The sequence below is a fragment of the Magnolia sinica genome, unplaced genomic scaffold, assembly GCF_029962835.1.
Source record: "Magnolia sinica isolate HGM2019 unplaced genomic scaffold, MsV1 ctg349, whole genome shotgun sequence".
In the NCBI taxonomy this organism is placed as follows: Eukaryota; Viridiplantae; Streptophyta; class Magnoliopsida; order Magnoliales; family Magnoliaceae; genus Magnolia; species Magnolia sinica.
The window spans coordinates 163,609-180,693 of NW_026682815.1; the positions used below are offsets into that span (position 1 = coordinate 163,609).

Consider the following 17,085-nt stretch of genomic DNA (forward strand, 5'->3'; position numbering starts at 1 on the left):
ATATATATATATATATATATATATATATATATATATATATATATATATATATATATATATATATGTTGGCTTAAGCTCATTGGCGAGTACATGGCAACATTAAAATGGCATTTTTGGAATGGGTTATAAAAAAATTTGTGAGGATTCAGTGTCTCAACACCCAATATTCTCTTTATTCTGACATGTATTTCATCTAATGATATTTATAATACAATCACACTGTCTAAAAAGATAAAATAAAGGAAACAATCATCTTTCCCAGATATTCAATACTAGAACAATATATATGTAGAGCTGCTTAGAAAAATATCAAGCAGTTTTATTTTGTGCCCGAATCTTCTTCACTGTAACTACTAATCTAATCTTAGATGAACAATCACCTAAAGATAAGGTGCATTTTGTCTCTGTCGCCGAATCCCAACTTCGAGATATGAGTCTCTAATAGCATGTATTTCTGTGGCAATGTTTCTCATCTCCATTCGCTCCCTTGGAGATTCTGCAGAACACGATATACCAACTCAGATCAATGAAACCAAACAATTATGCATCCTATTTCTCAAATTGTTATGATTTCTGCTATCTTGAGTAGCTTCAGAATCTTCTAAGAGAAGTCTTGCATCTATGATCTCCATTACTTGTTTGGGAAAAGCTGACTTTGCAAAGTGATGGAGGCTCAGATTGTCCTTAAACATGTCATCAGTTGGCCGCTTCCCAGTGATCATCTCCAGGAGAAGGATCCCATAACTATATACATCTCCATGTATGGACGCCTTACCGCCCATCCCAAACTCTACCATTTAGAAATGTCACATATTTGAACGTTAGGCAACTATTTAAAGAAAGATTAAAATAACGGTCAGAGAGAGAGAGAGAGAGAGAGAGAGAGAGAGAGAGAGAGAGAGAGAGAGAGAGAGGGAATATTTCATTTAATTAATTAACATTTAAGCCTTTACCAAAATTTAGAATTTCTGAAACAAAGAAATTAGGCGCAACATATTTTTTAAATCCCTACATTATGAGTGTGTAGTCAATCTTTACAAATAGTCCTAAAAAAATATCATATAAATTGAACAAGAATCCAGTATGTTTCTTCTCTTTTTTCTTCTCTCTTCCCCTTTTCTTTCCTTTTGGTTCTTTCTTTTTTCTTTCTTTCCTCTCTTTTTTTTTTTTTTTTAAAAAAAAATTATATATATATTGTTTCGTCACTTGAAAAATAATCTAAGTAACAATTCTATGTATCTTATTACAGCCGAATCCATGTGGGGCCCAATCTAGCCAACATTTAATCATCGTAAGGGTCCCAGTCCTTGCCTCAATGGTAGACTCCGAGGAGTTTAAACACGAGGTCTTGGGTTCAATACCCATAGGTGGTGAAATCCCACTACGGCATGCATGGGTGTGCGTGTGTTAAAAAAAAAAAAAAAAAACTTTTAATCATCGTGTATAACCTTGGATAAGAGGGTCTACCATGAATTGTTGATGCCCATCAAACCATGGAACGGTTTCCCAAAACTGCGTACTCTCAATTGTATGATCTCCCAATCATAGATATTTTTGGGTCATGTACAATTAATGGGTATTCCTTCTAATTTGTTGATCATAAGTGGGACCATTTGGTCCCAAGAGAGAAATCCATCCTTTCAATTTGCAACTGACTGTAGCCTATCATCACTAAGCTAAAATCACAGTTGTCAGATTCTTCCATCTTTTTGGTGCATGCTCATGAAGATAATTAAACAGCGGAAATAAAAGGAATAAATGATCTAAAATTCTAACAGTAATCATCATAACTGAGAAAATCATAAAGGAAACATGCAATGGAGCGGGCCATCACTACAACCATGGATTATGGAATTCAATTACTACTTAGGTTGGATCCGGCGAGGGATGAGACCTCCCGATCTTGCATGGTCACACCCAATCGATCAATGAAGATCACTAGTCCGAAGAACCAAGAAGTTTCTCGGATTAGGGATTTGAGAATTTGAGGGTTTAGGGTTTAGATCGGTTCTCAAGATTTTGATCGAAGAAGGATTAGCCAAAAATGGAAAATAGAAGGAAGAAAATTATTACCTTGAAGAAGTTGGAGGGGCACAAGAAGAAATTAGAAGAAGAAGATCAAGGGGAGAGAAGAAGCACCATTAGAGAGAAGAGAGGAAGGAGGCAACCAAAGGGTTTGCTTTTCATTAATCAATAGTTAAAATTCGAGTTTAGGGCTTTAGCCCACTTAAATAAGCAAATAAAGACATAAAATTACTAAAATACCCCTAGAATAAGCAAATAAAGACATAAAATTACTAAAAGACCCCTAACTAAGTCAAAAACACGCAAATAACATAAGTACGGGAAAGTTTGGGCGCTCGGTCTTCTTTCTCCAATCTTCCTTCACATGTGTCTTCCCTGAGTAGGGTCTTCTATATATCCAATCACATGTGAAAGGTCTTCAGCTCCTCAATAGTCGTCTATCCACAAGGACGGCACTTGTGGTTGGCGCTTTCTTCATTGGTACACCTTGAATATGCTTGTGTTCGCATCAATTCCCCTCGGGTGAGAAAAACTCGACTCCGACGAGCTGAAACTTTTGTAGCGCTCGAGTAGATCTGGATCAATACCCTGCAATGCGTCGCCCGACAGCCACGTAGATTCAGACGATGGTTTGTTCTTCCACTTGACAAGATACCTTTGGAAACCCCCATCTCTCGTGGATACTATCTCGTCATCCAAGATTTCCTCAATTGCTTCTTTATGGGTATTGGGTGGTGGTGGGGGTGGATGGGGTTGGGTAACAAACTCAGAAAAAGGCCATGAAAGGAACGATATATCAACAATGGGAGTATGGGCACGGACTAGATCTTCCACATTAAAAGTTGGATTAATGCTCATTTCAGGTGGAAGGTCAACCCGATACGCGTTGGACCCAACCTTTTGTAATATCTTGAATGGTCCAGCACTACGCGCTTGTAATTTCTTTGCAGATCCTTGAAAGAATCGCTCTGGCCTTATTCGCACCATTACCATTTCATTAGCTTCCGCGGTCCTTCCGGTCAAATTCCGGCAACCTTCGCACCGTATTCGGTATTTGCGCACGATCTTAAGCCAGGTCCCGCACACCGACGTCGGCTCGATCCGAAACTTATGTCTTGGTGATCGCGTCGTCGCCGCGGTTCCAACGCCGTGACTTGCGCACCGAACCGATACCCAGGTAAGAAGATGCCGATCAGCGTTTATTCCGAAGAAACACCGCGCGTTGCGGATTTCGAGGGAATCTCTACACAATTAGTCCCACTAATTAACCATAAATGCAACCATACCTCAAAGTACCTCACCCATTCCCTCTTTTTCCAAAAGTCCACCATCTTTCCACCTCACCATTCCTCTTTTCTCATTTTCAACCTCAACCATCCCTCTTCTCCACCAATTTCAAACTAAACCATACCCCTCATCACTTCTTTCTTACAACCACCACTCCACCCATCCCTCCACCCATTATTTCTATCTCTCCCTCTCATTCTCTAGCAAATTTTCCAAATCCCATGAGAAATTTCACTCATTCATCACTCCCTCTCAACTTCAAGTGTGGCCCACCCTCTCATCTCCAATCTCAACCATTCATCCTTCATCAATCTCCATTAAAAGTGAAGGTAAGGAGCTAAGGAGTCCAAGGGAGCTAGGAGAAGGAAGATAAGGTGGGTGTTTTTCCATTAATTTAAATTTTAGGGCCCACTTGTTGGTGGGACCCATTTGGATGTATGTGATTTAATCTAGAGGGCCCATAGTGGCGGGGTTCCTCTATCTCACCGTGTATCTCTCTTTATCTCTCTCATTCTTTCTTTGTAATGGTGTGGATCCCACCAATAGGTTACATCTCCTCCGTCCATCTACATCAAACGGTGTGGCCCACTCTATTATAGGTGATGATCCGCACCCTCTATTGTTGGGATGGGTCCGATGCATCTTTTATAGGTATATATATATATATGTATGTTATATTTTATATACTTATGTATATGATATATAATATAATAAGTACTTATATATATATACAATATAAGATAAATATTAAATGTATCTGTATATATATATATATTGGTGGGCCACATTCACGTGGGACCCACCACATTTTTATGAATATATACAGACCGTACAGCGTCCCTGGACGCTGGACGTTGCAACAATGGACTAAAAAAAAAAAAAAAAAAAAAAAAAAAGGGAAAGGGAGTGGTGGGCCACTCATGCAGGCCCCACCATGATGTATATGTAAGATCCGAGCCGTCCATATTGTTTCTCAACTCATTTTAGGCGTTGAGCCGAAAAATGAAGTTGATCCCATTTTCTGGCGGGCCGTACCATAGGAAACAGTGTTCCTACTTTCGGTTTACTCCCTAAGGCTCCTGCATATCAAAAATACCCCGATATTGGACTCTATGGGCTTGTATCAAGCCATAGGGACCCATGGCTGGAGTGGATCTTGCGGATGTGGGCCCCGTCTATAAAAATCCGCATAAAAAAAAATTTTAAAAAAAAAAAAAAAGACGCAGGCGCGCTGCCTGCGGCTGCGCCAGACCGTCTGACGGACGGACGGCCTGGGCTCACGGCCCCCCCAGCTGTGGTCCCACCTTGGTGCATCTCGGCCATCAACACCGTGCATTTGATGGGTCCCCATATTTCAACCATCCACCCCAGAATTCAACTGTATATGGAACTCCGGTGGGCCACATCATTGAAAATCATGTGAAGACATACTAAAACATATAAAATCATTTGGCAGGGCCCACCTGAGTTTTGGATGTTGCTTAAACTTGGTCTGTACCCTCAGTCAAGTGGGACACACATAATGGACGGGCTGGATTGTGAATCACATCTCGTTGGGCCCCAAACCAAAAAAAAAATAAATAAAAAAAAAAAATTTAAAAGCAGCAGCAGCTGCTGCTGCCGTGACGGGCGAGGCCGGGACCCACGGCTCCATCCGTGGGCCCCACCATGATGTATATTTTGTATCCACATCGTCCATTTGGTGGGCCATTATTTGATATGGACCCCCCTCAAAAATCAGGCCAATCCAGCGCTCGGGCGGCCCACATCACAAGAAACAGTGTGAATTGAACTCTACCATTGAAACCCTTTTTGGGTCCACAGAAGTTTCAGATCAAGCTGAAAATTGTTGTTCCCCTCCTCCCTTGCCTGTGTGACCTTATGAATAAGTTGGATTCCAAATAAAAATTTCAGTGGGCCTTACCCAAGGTCCAAGTGACCTTATGAATAGGTTGGATTTCAAATAAATATTATGGTGGGCCCTAGGCCCATGTGGTGGAGTCATATTGATGTATTTCTGGCCATTGGGGAGGCCCACCTTGATATATATATAAGGCCCATGAGGTTAGGCCCATTCGACGTATTGGTGGCCCGATGTCGAGGCCCACTCTGATATATATAAGGGCCATGTTACGAGACCCATTGTGATGTTTTCAAAGGCTCATGGAGTATGACCCATTGCAATGTACATAAGGCCCACTAATGCGGCCCACTTGATTTATATAAGGCCCATAGGAGATGGCCCATTTAATGTATCTGAGAACTATGGGTCGAGGCCCAATGAGATGTATATTAGTCCATTGCAATGTGTGATTTCCTATGGTTTGTGTAATGGTGCTTTATGGCGGGCTAAGCCTTGGGAACAATGTTAGTTTGACGTCCACATTGTAAGGACAATGTTGGTTAAATGTCCGCATTGTCACACTCCTTAAGGCCACTGATAGGTTCATATTTATACTCTGCAGGCCGTCTAGGCCCATTTCTGTGATACACAGAGCCCATCCCTATATGCATGTTTAGTATAGATCCATGGTTCATGATCATTCGCATCATATGTATGCCTGACGTGAGGAGTGACCGATCATAGCATATGCCTTTGGGCAGACTGTTTATGGGCTCCCTGATAGGCGGAGTTGCCCCATATAAGTGCATGGTATATACAGACTGTTGCATGACTGATAATGTGACTCATGCACTTGCATTTGTGTGATTATAGTTACTATGTGCCCTAGCGACATCAGGGCCATAGCCTCCACAGATACATCGTGGATGGCAGGATTGATACTGAAAATATTTGGTTCTAGCATACGGGCACCATAGATGTCCCTGGGTGAAAATCCCTAAACCCGATGGTACCAGAGGATGACTCCAATGTCGAGACCGAGTGGATATATGAGCGCATGAGGGCCGAATACCAGGAGGCCGCGTCTCCCACTGTGTCGTGGTCGGTTGGAAAGGAGTGTGGCCTTACTCGCCCGAGGGTAGGGGGCAATACTAGGCTGAGTTTGACCAGCTCGTGAATGGGTCCGCTATCGACGTGCCGGATAGGTATTGGCAGACTATTGGTCAGGCGGATAGTGAGGTTTCTTATGCTCACTTGGACTGTGCGGCTAGGAGAGCGGCAGTGCCATTTGGAGTGTATTGGACCCGGTGATTATCCAGAATAAAACTGTACTGATACATGTTGAGGATTGGCATGCTTGAGTTGCATCTTGCATCGCATGGCCGTGTTATGGCCGATAGCATTCATATCTTGCACCGCATAGCCTTGTACGGCTGATTGCATTCATGTGCTCATCACCATGATTCCGCATCACTCTGACCTTGCATTTTGAGCACGTTTATATTGCGCACACACTTACACCACCCTCTAAGCTTTCCATAAGCTTATGCACGATTGATGCGTGCAGGTGACGTCAGGACGCAGTCGCAGCCATAGTCTCGTTGTAGTTGGAGCGTGCAGCTGAGCTTCTGGAGTTCTGTTTCTTTTGATACATTGTATTTTATTTTCTTTCAGTCGTATTGTACTTAAAAAGTTTTTGATCATAGTGGATTTTGTAGTGGTGTTCTTGTGCTTATTGATTGTGGGTTATGCTTTTGTTATGCTCATTATGAATCAGACTAATGATTTGAAACCCTCCTTGTAGTATCCCAGGATCGGAACCTGGTAAATGGGTGTCGGGACCCAACCTTTTGTAATATCTGGAATGGTCCAGCACTACGCGCTTGTAATTTCTTTGCAGATCCTTGAGAGAATCGCTCTGGCCTTATTCGCACCATTACATAGTCTCATTCTTGAAATTCTTGCACTCTACGATGAGAATCAGCTGAAACTTTATAATCATCATTGTTCTTATTTAACCGCTGTCTAATATGTATGCAAATCATGAATATGGCGTGCGAATGCATCGGCTGACTCAGAAGACCTTTGGGTAACAGACATAGGTAAGAGATCTATGGGCATTCTAGGTTTATAACCACTTACAATTTCAAAAGGACTCAACCCTGTAGATCTATTAACTGACCCATTATAAGCAAGTTCAGCAGTTGGTAAAATTAGGTCCCAAGTCTTAACATGTTCACCCACTAGACAACATAGAAGATTTCTAAGGCTACGGTTTACCACTTCAGTTTGACCATCTGTTTGTGGGTGGTAAGCAGTAGAAAATTGCAAACGAGTTCCCATAATGTGCCATAGTGTCTTCCAAAAATAGCTAGTAAATCGAACATCACGATCAGACACTATGGTTTTAGGTAACCCATGGAGACGCACCACACCATCAAAAAGAGACAAGCAACATGAGACGCATCGATAGTCTTCGAACATGGGAAGAAATGCGCCATTTTAGAAAAACGGTCCACAACGATAAAAACGGAATCGTGCTTTTTATAGTCTTAGGAAGCCCCCAAACACGAAGTCCATACTAATGTCTTGCCACAGTATGTGACACTGGCAATGGCGTGTACAGTCCGGTATTTTGCTTTCTTTGCTTTGCCGGTTGATAAGTACGACACTGCCTTATAATTTTGACTACATCTCGCTTGAGGCTTGGCCAATAGAAACGATCTTCCACGAGGGCAATGGTCTTATCACGACCAAAATAGCCAGCTATCCCTCCTGAATGAAGCTCCCAGATGAGGAATTCACGAAGGGACATACGGGGAATACAAAGTCTGTCTCCCTTGAAAAGAAAGCCATCTTTAAGAACATATTCACCCATAATATGCTGGTCACTAGAGAGCGACGCGTAAGTACCCCCAAAATCAGGACATATGGGGTATTCATTTTTCAGTTGCTCAAATCCGACTACCTCTACACTCAAGGAGTTGAGCAACGCCACTCTCCTACTAAGGGCATCCGCTGGTTTGTTTTCAACCCCGGCCTTGTGTTTCAAAACAAACGAATATTCCTGAAGAAACGCTACCCACTTGGCATGCCTTGGGTTGAGTTTCTTCTGAGAATGCAAATATCTCAAAGCCTCATGGTCAGAAAACAAAACGAATTCTTGCGGTAGGAGGTAGTGTCGCCAATGTCTCAGGGATTACACTACCGCATAAAATTCTTTGTCGTAAGTGGAGTATTTTTGTTTTGCCTCATTCAGTTTCTCACTGAAATAGGCCACTGGGTGTCCTTCTTGACTCAACACTCCACCTATACCGACACCAGACGCATCGCACGCTACTACAAAGACTTTAGAAAAGTCAGTAAGACGCATGACAGAGCTTCCACCATCTTGCCCTTAATTTCTTTAAAAGCCTTTACGGTGGCTTTAGACCACACGAACTCTTCCTTTTTCATGCACTTGGTAATGGGAGTCATGATCGTGCTAAAACTCCTAATGAACCGATAAAAAGTTGTTAAGCCGTGAAAATTTCGCACCTCATGAATGTTCCTTGGTTATGGCCACTCAACTATGGCCCCGACTTTTTCAGGGGTCTGCGCGCATCCCTTCAGATGACACTATAAATCCTAAGAACATAACTTGGTTAGACATGAATGCACATTTCTTAAGATTAGCGTACAACTTTTTCTTCCTAAGGACACTACAGACCTTCTTTAAATGTTCAAGGTGTAATTCCTTAGTGGTACTATAAATAAGAATATCGTCAAAGTACACCACTAGGAATTTTTTCATGAACGGCCTCAAAGCTTGTGTCATCACCCGCATGAAAGTACTGGGTGCGTTAGTCAAGCCGAAGGGCATGACCAACCACTCATACAGCCCATCTTTCATCTTAAACGCCGTCTTCCACTCATCTCCTGGGCGTATACGAATTTGGTGATATCCACTCTTGAGGTCATTCTTAGAGAATATAGTGGACCTGGCCATCATGTCAAGCATATCATCAAGTTTAGGTATAGGGAACCTATACTTGACAATAATTTTGCTATCCTTCCTTAGACACCACATGTTGTTCACTCCCCAAGTATAGGGTTGTGATGTAGTAATAAACTCGGTAAGACCGAGGTCGAATCCACAGGGACTGATACCTGTACGTTATCTGAAACCAAGTAGAACTAGAACTAGACTAAGATGTGATCTAACCAAATAGAATTTTAAGGAATAATTGTGGAATAATTATCTAAAACTTTAAGGAATTCAGAGGAAGGAAACTAGGGATTCAGAAGATCCACTTGTAGAGATCAGAGAGATCTTATGTCTGCTTCAAAAATCATGAAAATTACACTGAACTTCTTCTGATGTAATTTTAAAGAGATGAAAGATATATGAATTAGAATGGATTCCATCACCAAACCATGCCCAGGAGACAGAGTTAACAAAAGAATTAAACTAATTACCAACCAATCAACATACTATGAAGGTCAGGAGGGGTACTGTCATCCTACCATGCCCATGGAACAATGATGAACAACAGGGCTTCCTGACTTCATAAACATAAAAAGGGAAAAGAAATACTCAAAGCCATTGCAAACCCATTGTAATTTCAGTCATAACAGACCATTAAAGACTAAGAAAAATATTCCTTTAATAATCAACTAAATCAAATTCAGTTTATGAATATTAAATTAAAGGCACAAAGTAGAATCTCCCATCTCGCTACAGGCTTCACCTCTTAGCCCTAGCTAAGAGGTTTAGCCGACCATGATTAGGCTAAAATCCTTAGGGTTCATAAGGAAAGAAAAGAATAACAGCCCAGAAAAAATAAGAAAAAGAAAAAGAAAATAAGGAAAAACTTCCCTTTCCTCTTCCTGTTTTCTCGTTTACCCAAGCCAAGCTCCCCACGTTTCCTGTTAAACTCCACAGCTCCCTGACGTCCAGCTCCTTCAATAATCTCTCCCTCTCTCACGTTCCAGCCTCCCTGGCGCCTTCCAACCAAGCTCCCTTAATATCCTTCGGTGACAGTCCCCCCCATCCCTTCGAAATCTCCCTCTTCTTATAGGTAAAGCAAGCCCTGGAGAGCTGTGCTGCCGTCCATAATCGAGTTGGAGTTGGTTTCGCATCAGTTTACGCAGCAGGAGGCAGTCGCTGCGAATCACTATGCGAAAGGACTTCCGCATCGAGAGAACGGGTGCTGCATACGCTAAATCCTTTCCTTTTTTTTCCAAGAGAACAACGTCCCCTGGGACATTTTGGGATGGTCTACCCGATGGACGGTCCAGATCGTTCCTACGATCATCATCATGGCTATACAATGATCGCAGAAATCGGCCAGCGGCCGGACGCGAAAACAAGGGGTAGCGCTGATCTCTGCGTGACCCACCTGTGATATTCTTTTTATAGATCAGGGTCGTTCAATGGTCTTGCAGTCGAATTTCAGTGCAGAAAGAGATGATTTTTACTTCCACTATTGCGGCCCACTGACTCTGTTCTTCATCCATCCGACCAACGTTTGGACTCCCTGTACATGCACTGCTTTTGGAAAATCGGACCGTAGATCAGTGTGCGGTCGGTTTGACCCCCTGATCACATTGAACGGTGTGGATCATAAAAACACATGCTGATATTGGCCCACCTGCAAAGCCCTGCTACGAATCGGGGTCCTTGTTTCCTTTTAAAACACGGACGTCAGGTCAGCGCCTGCTGACCGACTCCGTCTGTTCGATGCACGGCGAGTGCATGCTTCCTCTGTACACCGCTCGCATAAAATGGACCCCACCTTGATGTATATGCAAAATCCAATCCATCCATCCATTTTTCCATCTCATTTAGATCGTCTAGACCAATTTTAAGGTATATCCAGATATCAAGCGGGCCCCACATAACGATTAAAGGGGCTGATCTGTCCGTTGGACCACTTCCAGAGGGATGTGAGGGTTGAAATTCGACATGTACTGTTAATTTGTGGGCCTCTGGCCATGTATGAAGTTTTGAGCTGAACGGACGGTGGGAACCCCGTGATCTTGCATTCTGGACACTTTTCAGGCCACTTGAGCTTCAATTTCTTGATTTTCTTGGATCCCTGGGGTGCAAATCTGCCGATCTTGGTCTCCTAGGATCCGTCGCTTGCCTTGGTAACTTCAGATCGTTAAATCCATGCTTTTAGTACCCTTTCCCAGTCCAGGCTCGTGTATACGCCTTACATCACAAACATGATTAAATCAGGCCGATAAACAGTACTATGTTTGTAAATCCTGGCAATAACTGGGGTTTGATATACAATATTCGACCCTCAACACAACCCCCAACCAGCATCTTGCTAGTCCCGAGCAAGGTATGCGAAAAATAAATTGAGAAATATAGGACAATTTCTACGAAGCTCATCAACTTGCTTCTTCAACTCTGCATGCGCTGCAGGGTTCATTCTGTAGTGAGAAAGGTTCGGTAGAGTAGACCCTGGGACAAGATCAATGGCATGTTGTATGTCCCTCATAGGTGGCAACTCATTCGGTAAGTCTTCAGGAAATACATCACTGTATTCCTTCAGGACCGAGGTCACCTCACGGGGCAACTCTGATGGAACCTCAGGTGTAATTTCTCTAGCCACAAGGGCATACACTATAGAATCCTCCTTAGCCTCTTTTTCAAACTCTCTTGCGCTGATTATATGTAAAGACTTAGGTTTGGATTTTCCTATTTCTCTAAGCTCACTTACCTTCTCATCCTTCTTCTTCCCTAGTGTATTCTCAGGTGGCATGGAATTAAGTTTGATCTTTTTACCATTATACATAAAAGTACACACATTCAAACAGCCAAAGATCGTGATATCATTATCGAATAGCCACGGTCTACCTAGGATAACATGTCCCACATCCATAGGTAAAACATCACACCACAGGGACTCTTTGTATGACCCAAACTCGATGAGGACTAGACATTGCTGGGTGACAGGTAGGGATGTCTTGTCAACCCAAGAAACTTTATACGGGTCTGGATGAGGTGTGGATTTTAGTTTTAAGCGATCTAAGGTGCTAGTGGAAATCACATTCTGACAACTTCCACTGTCCACTATCACCTTACAATTCTTTTCACCACACTTGGCAATAGTGTAGAAGATAGTGCTTCGACGCCAGTCAGCACTACTTCTAGACTGAGCTAACACACGCCTGACTACTGCAAGCGTTGCTTCTCCATCCACTTCTTCTTCATCAGTAAGTCCTCCTTCAGGGTGATACTCTTCAACTTCATAATCACCCTGGTCATCTCCACCCTCGTGGGACTCGCCTATAACTAAGGCTCTCCCACGGCTCTTCGTAGGACACTGATTAGACATGTGGCCAAGGTTGCCACACTCATAGCACCTCACTTGGCTCATGTTACTAGGACCGGCACCAAGAACCCCTTTGCCCTTGTCCTCCCTAGGCCTAGGCGGAATGGTCGCCTGTGCCCTAGGTTGACTACCAATATTAGGTCTAGTTCCTTGGGAACTAGATCTAGCACTGGAGTCTCGGGACTCAAAACGACGAACGACAGGAGCCTTCAGATATTGCTCTAACTCTTGCACGACTTGATATGCTTCATCTAAGTCCGTTAAGGGCCGAGTAATAAGCTCGCGCCGAAGATCCGCACAAAGGCCCGTCTTGAAACGTGAGAGCATTACTAGAAGGTCTTCTCGGATATCACATCGCATCACATACTCTTCAAATTTAGCGATGTAGTCAGCGGCAGGCATTGACCCTTGGCGTAAGGATTGCCATTGGTCAAGGAGCTTCTGACGGTATGAGAGAGGAAGGTACTTCTCCTTCAACTTCTCTTTCATCTCATACCAATGTGTGATAGGGGCTCTACCAACTCTCTCTATCCTACGCTCGGTGTTGGTCCAGAAGAGCTTGGCTTGACCCACAAGCTTCATCTTAGCAAACCGCATTTGACGGTTTTCCGACATGCCATACCACTCAAAGTAGTGGTCCATGTCAGCAACCCAGTCAAGGAACGCCTTGGGATCCAAGCGCCCATCAAAACTCGGGGCCTCAACTCTCACACTCTTCATCGCACGCTCATCTGGATCATAGCGGTCTTGATGACCACATGTGGCTCGTGCCTCTTGCACTACACCACGACCGTTACCACGATCTCTATCCTCACTACCACCACGTGTGACAGCACGTTCTTCAATGATTCCTTCCACTTGGGAGTGCGCATCTTCCCCTACAGCGGGGTTTTCCTTTTGGGACGCCTCTAGTTGCTCCACCTTAGTCATGGTAGTGGTAATTTGGTTCTCAAGGCGGGCAAACTCACGCCTTTGACCCGCTTCTAGGGCGGTTATCTTTTGTATCAATTAAGCAAGTTGCTCAAATAACTGCTCGTTATTCATGGTAGGTTGAAGTCCGAAACCTCTACCTCTTCTCGTAGGCATACAATGAAGACTACTAGGTGTTATGACTTTCAAGATGAATGTGATGAATGCAAAACTACTATGAACTGACATAATTAAGTTGAAACAAGAAACAACTCAAATCTGAAAATTTTCCAGATTAGGAACTTTCTAAAATTAGAAAGTTTCTAAAATTGAAAACTTTTTAAACCTGAAACTTTCCTAAGTTAAACCTAAAAATCAAAACCCTAATTTGATAACTCGATCTAGACAAAAACCATGCAAGCCTAGGCTTTGATACCAAATTTGACGCAGGACAGCCCTAATTATGATGCATGCTCATGGACATAATTAAACAGCGGAAATAAAAGGAATAAATGATTTAAAATTAAAACAGTAATCATCATAACTGAGAAAATCATAAAGGAGACATGCAATGGAGCGAGCCATCACTACAACCATGGATTATGGAATTCAATTACTACTTAGGTTAGATCTGGCGAGGGATGAACCTCCCGATCTTGCATGGTCACACCCAATCGATCAATGAAGATCACTAGTCCGAAGAACCAAGAAGTTTCTCGGATTAGGGATTTGAGAATTTGGGGGTTTAGGGTTTAGATCGGTTCTCAAGATTTTGATCGAAGAAGGATTAGCCAAAACTGGAAAATAAAAGGAAGAAAATTATTACCTTGAAGAAGTTGGAGGGGCACAAGAAGAAATTAGAAGAAGAAGATCAAGGGGAGAGAAGAAGCACCATTAGAGAGAAGAGAGGAAGGAGGCAACCAAAGGGTTTTCTTTTCATTAATCAATAGTTAAAATTCGAGTTTAGGGCTTTAGCCCACTTACATAAGCAAATAAAGACATAAAATTACTAAAATACCCCTAAAATAAGCAAATAAAGACATAAATTTACTAAAAGACCCCTAATTAAGTCAAAAACGCGCAAATAACATAAGTACGGGAAAGTTTGGGCCCTCGGTCTTCTTTCTCCAATCTTCATTCACATGTGTCTTCCCTGAGTGGGGTCTTCTATATGTCCAATCATATGTGAAAGGTCCCAACTCCCAAGAGAGAAATCCATCCTTTCAATTTGCAACTGACTGTAGCCTATCATCACTAAGCTAAAATCACAGTTGTCAGATTCTTCCATCTTTTTGGCTTTCTTCCCTATTAAGAGTTTATTTATGTTATTATTGCTTTTAGTCTTATATATGGAGAATGTATTAATGCATATAGAAGTATCCATTGATTAGATCACTTTTCAAGCATTTCATTCATCACAGGCTTCACCATATACAATATTAATATGTAGAAAATTACCAATCATTTTGTAAGACAGACGAATGAAAGAAAAAGAAAAAAAAAAAAGATTTAAAAACTTACCTGGAGGAATGTACCCAATAGATCCCTTAATCCCAAATGTGCTAGTTTGATTTTGAGAGAAACTTTCTGCAGCTTCAGAGAGGAACCTTGCTAAAGCAAAGTCACCCACATGGGCAACCATATCATCATCAAGAAGAACACTGCTTGGCTTTAGGTCACGATGAATGATTGGTGTCTGGGAATGATGATGAAGATAATCTAATGCTGCAGTCACATCAATGGCTATATTTAGCCTTTAGGTAAGATTCAAATTCCTCAATTGAGGTTGTTCGTCTACATTTGGATGCAACCACTTCTCCAGACTACCATTAGGTATGTACTCGAACACTAGAGCTTTGAAATCATTGCCATTAAAATCAATGCTCGAGCAAACTGTTAAGATCTTGACAGGATTTCAATGTCGGATGTTTCTTAAAGCTTTGCATTCAGCTGCAAAACTCTTAAAAGCTCCTTGCTTTAGGAGGTCGAGTACCTTCACTGCAACAAGTGTTTCAAAGCATTCTAGAATTCCTTTATATACAGAACCAAAACTTCCCACACCAATTACATTAGCTGAAGAAAACCCATCTGTTGCTTGAAGGAGATCTGCATAAGAAACTTGTAACCACTGATTCTCTGTGGAAGATGGAGAAGAAGCTTTCTTTGGAGAATTTTTTCTCCAATAAAGAGCTACAATGATACACGAAATGAGAAACGAAGATAAAACCACAGTAATGACTGTGACTTTTACTCTGGAAGCAAGAGGCTTTCCTCTTTTCTTAGAAGCTTGCTGAAGGCACCCTGGCAATTGTAGTTCTGGTATACCTCCACAGAGTTTGCTATTTCCGTCAACTGAAATTGCGCTGGCATTTCTAAAAATTCCTCCTTTGGGCACTTCACCCTCGAAATTATTAAATGACAAATTCAAATACTGTAAGAAATGAAATTCTTCCAAATATTTTGGAATCTGCCCAGACAAGTTATTGCGCGAAAAATCTAGCTCTATGATACCTTTTAAATTCCTTAAGAGACTCTGGAATGGTTCCTTGAAACAAGTTGCCATGCATATAAAGCAACTCCATGCTTTGACACTTTCCCTACGTATCTGGAATTTCACCTGATAGCTTATTCTCTGAGACGTCCATTTCTCTAATATTTTCTAAGTAATCAACTCCCAGCAGGAGAGAACCAGTGAATGAGTTACGAGACATGTCGATTTTAGCTGCGCCAACTCGTTTGAGTAAGGTACCATTGAATTTATTTTGAGAAATGAACAATTGCTCCATAAATCCCCAATTTCGAAAACTTGACGGTATGTTTCCGTGGAAATCATTTCCATTCAAGAATAGAGCGCTCAATCGAGTGATATTGCCAATTGATGGTGGGATTTGTCCTGAAAATTTGTTTACAGAGAGATTGAAGGCTTGCAACTTGTTAAGCTTCCCAAGAGCGTCCGGAAGAGTACCCTTCATGGAATTCCCACCAAGATCCAGAGCATACAAGCTGACAAGATTCTCGATTCCTTTGGGAATAATTCCAAATATCTTGTTTCCTCCTAAAAACAGAATATTTAGCTGTGTCGAGAGATTAGCAATGGGGCTGGGCAATTCACCCTCCAGATTATTAGTAGTTGCACATAGAGCTTTTAGACGGGTGCAGTTGGTCAGTGAAGTGAGGAAGCTCATGTCATCACCTTCTCTGTTTCCAAGCTGATTTTTCTCGACATTGAAATGGAAGAGACGCGAAAGACTACCTAGATTCATAGGCATGGGTCCGCTAAAACTGTTGGAGCTAAATCAACAAATTCAAGACTTGAAGCATTGGACAATGAAATTGGCAATGTTCCCGTGAATTGGTTTGTTCCTGCGGTAATCCATTGCAGGTGTGGAAAAGCAAGGCCTAGGTTCCAATGTGAGGTGACAAGTGACCCACCAAGCTGTAGCCCCTGAGGTTCAAGATGGTGACCCTTTGATGATGACGGCGACTGCAGGTGACTCCCTCCCATTGACAGAAATGGAGAGAAGGGTTCCATGAGCTCATGACTCTCAGAGGATCTTCGGAAATACCGTCTTTGAATGCCAGCAATGCGAGTCGATCGGTCTCATTTCTCAATGAAGGGCTAGCAAGCTCCGACCGTGAAGCGGAGTTGAGAAGGATTGCATGGAGTAGTGTAAATGACCAAAATACCCTAAC

General features: G+C 42.3%; 1 protein-coding gene across 1 annotated transcript; it reads right to left on the bottom strand.

Annotated features, from left to right (window-relative positions):
- Nucleotides 1-469: 469 nt before the first annotated feature.
- Nucleotides 470-15,955, bottom strand: LOC131236272 (probable LRR receptor-like serine/threonine-protein kinase At3g47570). The gene is made up of 4 exons (XM_058233394.1): nucleotides 15,386-15,955; nucleotides 14,914-15,088; nucleotides 636-790; nucleotides 470-496 (listed from the first exon to the last, which is right to left on the bottom strand). Exons 1-4 carry the CDS (start codon nucleotides 15,953-15,955, stop codon nucleotides 470-472), a joined length of 927 nt encoding a protein of 308 aa, XP_058089377.1.
- Nucleotides 15,956-17,085: the final 1,130 nt, after the last annotated feature.